Source organism: Apteryx rowi, unplaced genomic scaffold (assembly GCF_003343035.1).
Source record: "Apteryx rowi isolate R43461 unplaced genomic scaffold, aptRow1 scaffold_415, whole genome shotgun sequence".
In the NCBI taxonomy this organism is placed as follows: Eukaryota; Metazoa; Chordata; class Aves; order Apterygiformes; family Apterygidae; genus Apteryx; species Apteryx rowi.
Genome location: NW_020450650.1, coordinates 238,263 through 244,262, shown reverse-complemented (window position 1 = coordinate 244,262; position 6,000 = coordinate 238,263). Strand labels below are relative to the sequence as shown.

The following is a 6,000-nucleotide window of genomic DNA, read 5'->3' as shown; positions in this document are numbered from 1 at the left end:
TAAGTTTATTAGATTCTGACAGCATTTTTGTTGTTATTGTTGTTCCACTTTATATATGGGAGTTAGAACAAAATCCAGTAGCAACAACCGGCAAAAAAACACCCTTCTGAAACAATCAGCCTCACCAAAACAATCTGATCCGTATCTGCTGCTGCACTTGGAAGACCAGGTTTTGCTTGGGGGAGATTATGGTAACCTTTGCTCATTTKTGTTGCCTATATTTGGATGCATGAAGTACGTTAGCTCAGAACTTGTCACAGCTTGTAGAGCGGCAGATGAGTTCTTCGGACTTAGTATTCTGGCTGGCTGCAAACTCAGAGGCAGGTTTAGAAGCAGTTATGAGATCAGACTTGCAGAATGGGATGGGCTATCTGGCATCAATTTAAGGTATCCTCTACAGGATATGGATCCCACCTTCCACCTTCCATTCTTGCATAAAATGTGCAGTAAACGCTGCTGGGAATTAGAGCCTGTTTCTTGAACCAAAAAATATTTTAGACATCTTACTGCAGTTGCAAATTCTGTGCTTAGTTTGAAGCATACTGTAATCCTTGTGGGTTTTTTTTYCCCCTATATTTTCTTCTTAAAAGGACATTCCAGCCTCACATAGCTAGGTCCTAGAAACAATTAATACTAGCCTCTAGAAATGAGATGTGGTATTATACATTGCACCTTGACCCAAGTGACTGGAATAGAAATAACTCTGAAGATTAGGGCCTCAGTAACACAATCTCACTGGCATCAGGAGGACAGCAAAATGAGGCCTGTCCTCATTCACCTCAACACATAAAGTATTTCTGGCACAGGRTGTATTACTTAAACTTTTTCCAAAATTATCTTTGAATAATGACCAGCACAGAGATGAAACGACTGATGAAGGACAGAAAAGGCTAAGTCCCTCAAGAGAGGTGCATACTTCAGGGACTGAGAAACTGGAGAGCAGTTGTTGCATCTCTACAAATCCAGAAGGCTCCTACCACAAGAAATAAGAACCTAACTTGTTAAAGCAAATTTTATTTAGTATGTCGAGGGAAACTTTCATATCATAAGTAAAAATACTAGAGTTCAACGTTGTTAAAAAAAAAAAAAAGTCAAGGTGATGGGCTCTCTGTGCAAACAGCAGTTTCTGATGGAAAGGGGAAGTGAGGGTTTTCATAATATACTCCCTTTCAAATAAAAAAATTAAATGCTAGTTAACTGCAGTACATGTCATCATTTTTATACAGTCAAGAGAATGAAAAACAAAAAAAAAGCARTTTAAGAGAATGCAACCTACACTGCAATAAGTTCATTCGCAGTAGAGACAGAATAAGACTGCTTTTATGAAAATTACAAAGAAACATGATACAACAAAAAATAGGGTGTGGGGAATTTTTCACTAAGACTAAAAATGAAAACAAAAATTCACTTTTTGAACACCATTATTATTCAAACACATATGAAGTTTCAACCTAGCTTTTTTCCTACACATGGGAAACACTGTTAAAGTGAATCTTCAAGAGTGAGAAGGCACCATGAACTGTCAGCTGATACCTTAATGCACACTCAAGAAAGAGGAAATGATCTGGCATGATGCAAAAAAATCTTTAAGTGTTTATATATATTCATATATCTTTTCATAAAAAAAAAGCGGCAACAAGTCATTACCTTCAGTGCCAAAATGTACTTTTGTCTGGCTGACTCGCTCATTAAGATGATTTCTCACTTAGACCTGTATGGTATTTTTATACACTGGTGAAAGTGGGTGATTTTGCACTGTTGCATTTCAGTTTAGATTGGTAAAACAATGTTTGCTATGTTCTGAGAAGCCAATCCTATTAAGTATTCCCAAACTCTACGCAAATGGAGTAATTAAATGCACTGTCTTGAATGGAATACTCATCTGTACAATGTAGCAATGGACTAGATTCCACTGAATTCAATTTGATATGTAATGTCTTGCAGCAGATGTTATAACAAAAATAACTTTTGCTTTTTGATTTACCTCACTGAGGCCATTAATGCTGTTCCTATAGTTGGTTTTCTGGAGTAGGATGACACTTCACTGCTGTCCAAAATGAGTTTGAACCTTAAACCTCCAGAGTTTTGTTCACTTTGTTGCTTATATTATTGCACTAGCTACTAAAGTCTTATATCTTCCTATATAAATCTAATTGTTCAGAGTGCAGATTCTATATTTAGATAATGAGCTGTATGAAATAAATAAAATAAGGGAATTTTCTGGTCAGAGTTGCTGATATGTTGAATACCTTAATTATTTCTAAAGTAAACAGTTTTGGTGTATATTCTTAAAAACCTATGGTCATTCAGCATAAAAGCCTTGACTTAATACTTTAAGAATGGATTTGTTTCCTTCTCAAAAATGCATCAAAGAATTGTTTTAAATACAGAATCTGTGAGGCTTCCTACAAATTCATCTAAATTGTAATACAAACACAGTTTGTAATTCAGATAATATAGAAAGTTCTCTAGTGTCCATTGAAGTAAGGTCCCCAAAAKGCAGTCTGTTTTGTTTCTGAATGGGAAAACACTGCAAAACATTAAGCGGTTCCACTGGCTGAATAGGAGAACTGAGGAAAATGAGGTCTTCTCTCGTTATCTACACAATCCATGCTGTCATCTGAGAACAGAAAAACATTAGACAACACTTAGTACTTTTTCATTTTAAATAAGCAAACAGCAAGATAATGCACTGTTAAGTTCTTTCAACAAATTCACTGTCGCTTTTTTCTTCCACAGCTTGACAAGACAAAAAAAAMCAGGAAGTCTTAAATCTCACCCCATCAAATGGGCATCGCAGAAGATCAGTCCTTCTGATGTCCATTTAGTATCACTAGGAGTTGCACTGCTTATATCTGTATTCACTGTTCTGAATTTTTGGTAGTCACCATTTCAGAGTATCAAACATGTTCAGTTACCATGAAAATAYATTTTGACTGAATATAGACCACACTCAGTTGACTGCTTAGATATATACACAATGTGYGTACAGTCATACATGTGCAAAACTTAAACAGAATTATTTTCCAGTGGGAAAATGCAGATTTTGAAGACACTGCACAATAATCATAATACCTTCTAAAACAGTTTTTTCCTTTGCCAAGTCGGAAAGATATGTGAGAAGTTTCACATCAATTTACCAATTTCTTGTTCAAATGCACGTATGGAAAAACACACAAGTTTTAACTGGTGTTTTGTTCACATGTTCTAAAGAGACTGGACAGCATTACAGCAAATTATTTTTGGTTGTCTAGGGAAGATAGTGGGAAACATTTGGGAAGCTTTACCTTGGTCAGGAGGAGTGATTGTAATCATCTGTGCTGTAAATTCTTCATCAAAGTATCTTGTGTCTGTTTCAGATGTAACTTGTGGCTTAAAYGGAGGTACAAGCTATAAAAAAGTAGAAAAATACTGTCCATATACAAGTTCTTAAAGTACAGTTTGAAACAGGTGGGATCTGAAGTAGTGTTATAAGCTACTGTGGCCATTCCTGTATTACTAAAGCAAATAAAAACCCTGGTTCATATAAAATGAACAGTATCCAGTATATTTATTTAGGTGTGTGTGTGCTGTTTGTGGGACACGTAAAGAGTTTTTCCCCTAGAAACTGTTTGCACAAAGAAAATCTTAGGCTCCTAATGTTTCTTCAAGTAATAAATTATGTGCTTATAAATGTTAAAAATTAATAGCACATGCTGTTTCACCACTTAATCATATGCAAACTGCGGAATGCATCTTGTCTGATTTAAGCTTGGAGAAGATGAAAAGGAAGAAGAAACATGCTTAGTGATACCAAATCAGTCAGCTAGACTTGCGTATCATCCTGAAGGTTTCAACTTCACAAAACCCCTAAAACTACAGAGCCACTGTGTTTATAAAGCTCAGTGTGCAACCATGCAGCAGATCTAACCAACATGGGATAATCTAGGACAAGGCAGCAACCTTAAGCATTATACTCTAGGTCCTCAAAAAGCAGTTTGATATCAACTCTGAACTTAATAAATTTGGAGTGTTTGCAAGAAACAGGCAAGTTCAGCAGAAAACATTCTCCTCCTGTTAAACCACAAGTTGCGCTATCTGGGTCCTAATCTTGCAACTCACTTGGGCAGGAGGGCTAGAAATCATCCATGTGTATGGAGGCAAGCCCTGGCAACAGGAACTCCAGATGGAGCTGAGCTGCTTGACTGGGGCTGGAGGAGGAGAAAGCCTGGGAAGCAGCGCAGCGGAGCTGGTTGTATACAGATGCGCGGAGTTGGAACGCGTACAATTTTGGAGGGCAACGTAGCTGGGATGCAGACCTTGTTCACCTCCCCACTGCACGATACAGTAGAAACAGAACGTAAACACTGTTTTCAGTCCTCCCACAGAGGACATGTAATAGCGCTCAATGCTGGGCTTCAGTTTGCCCACCACTGGGGTTAAACATGGCCATCTTTTAATAGCACAGAGCCACACTAGGCAACAATTCAGGAGCGTGATTGAGGAAGTATATGGCTTCCAAACTGAAACAGCGGGTAAAGGTTGATCCAGGCAAATGGTAAATTGTTCCAAATGGAATTAAGCAGTGACACTGACACTTGCACGCTTTGCTCATACAGAAGGAAACACTACACCAAGAGAAGCTGCTACCTGGAAAATATCAGCAAATCTTGAAGATACAAAACATCTCTCTTCCACCCCCATTTTTTCCCCTCAATGTAGATTTAAAGAATCATTTGCTTGACAAATCAATCAGTTAATAAGAAAAGCACTAGCTTCAAGCTCCCTATCACCAGGATCATCTTTCTGATCTGTTTTAAGAACACTTAAAAGTGTTATCCTGCCTTACAAACAAAAAGGAATACAATAAAGCTCCTTTATTTTCARTGTAAGTATTTTAACATATGGGGGTATTTCCAAATACAAAGAAAAAGTCTACAATTTAAAAACAATGTTTAAATATTAAGGATATAAAATATTAAGTGCTTATTATACTACAGCTGTGCTTTCTTATATGTTCATCATCATTTTTTTAAATTACTAATGATTCTAATGTGCCCATGGATGTCTTAAAGATGCCTGACATGTTCCTAGGAAAAAAAACAAAAACAAACAAACCAAAAAAAGGTCTTTGTAAGTGGGTTTATATTGTGAATTTAAAGTGTTCTGAATTTTGAAATGAAAATAAAAACGGATATGCCAAAGCCATAAGTCACTTGGCCTTACATTCCTCCTTAAGCTATCAAAGAGGGAATGCTTCACATGATGTTACCTCTGTTCTCAATCAAGCCATACCAGGGTGTTATGTATAAAAACCTTGTTGAGGAGGGGTATGGTTTCTCTCCCATTTTAAAACTCTATTCTCTTTATCCTTGTAGCAGTTTTCTGCCTATTCCTTAAAGTGAACCTTGCTTTGCTTTTTGACAATATATGCATGCATAYGAGAGTATGAAGTTCTATCCTGCCCTTTAAGCTAATGGTGTTTTTGGCACTTGTACTGCTCCCAGTTGCCCCAACTGGCTGTGTGCAACACAGCGATTCAGGACTTGGGCACTGCAGCAGATGCCTGAACGAGGCACATCAGAAGGACTCAGAACAGCAGTCCTAAGTCAGAACGCGTGCATGAGAGGCAAGTGCTGCCTACATCATTTTTTTTTGCCTTTTTTAATATCTTTTAAAAACAATTTGAGATAGAGTAAGATGGACCCAAAAGACAAAGTTTTCCTAACTGTCAAATTCAGAACATTAAACTGGGAAACAGAGGGGAAGCAGCAGAAAGCTGTAACACTAGTTCTACCCAGCAAATACGTTGTTTCATTGGAAAGCTCTCACTGCAATAGCTCTGCAGTCCAGTTGGCAGAGAGGTGCCACCTGTAGTCTCCCACTGCTGCAGACCAGCATAAGACCTGCAGGCTTATGTTGGTTTAAGATAAAGCGGGGGGGAACCACACACACACACACACACACAGAAAAAACATATGATTAAAATATCACTGTGTACTTTTTGCTTGTGGGTGAGCA

At 37.6% G+C, this 6,000-nt stretch overlaps 1 protein-coding gene across 4 annotated transcripts in view; it reads right to left on the bottom strand.

The window, feature by feature from the left end:
• Window positions 1-994: 994 nt before the first annotated feature.
• Window positions 995-6,000, bottom strand: part of AKT1 (AKT serine/threonine kinase 1) — a 73,299-nt gene continuing 68,293 nt past the window's right edge. For all 4 annotated transcript variants that reach the window (XM_026075962.1, XM_026075963.1, XM_026075961.1 and 1 more), the window contains 2 exons: window positions 3,288-3,390; window positions 995-2,620 (listed from right to left, as the gene is read on the bottom strand). In XM_026075962.1, the coding sequence (XP_025931747.1) occupies window positions 2,541-2,620; window positions 3,288-3,390 (183 nt within the window). In that variant the 3' untranslated portion in view covers window positions 995-2,540. The remainder of the gene's footprint in view (window positions 2,621-3,287; window positions 3,391-6,000) is intronic.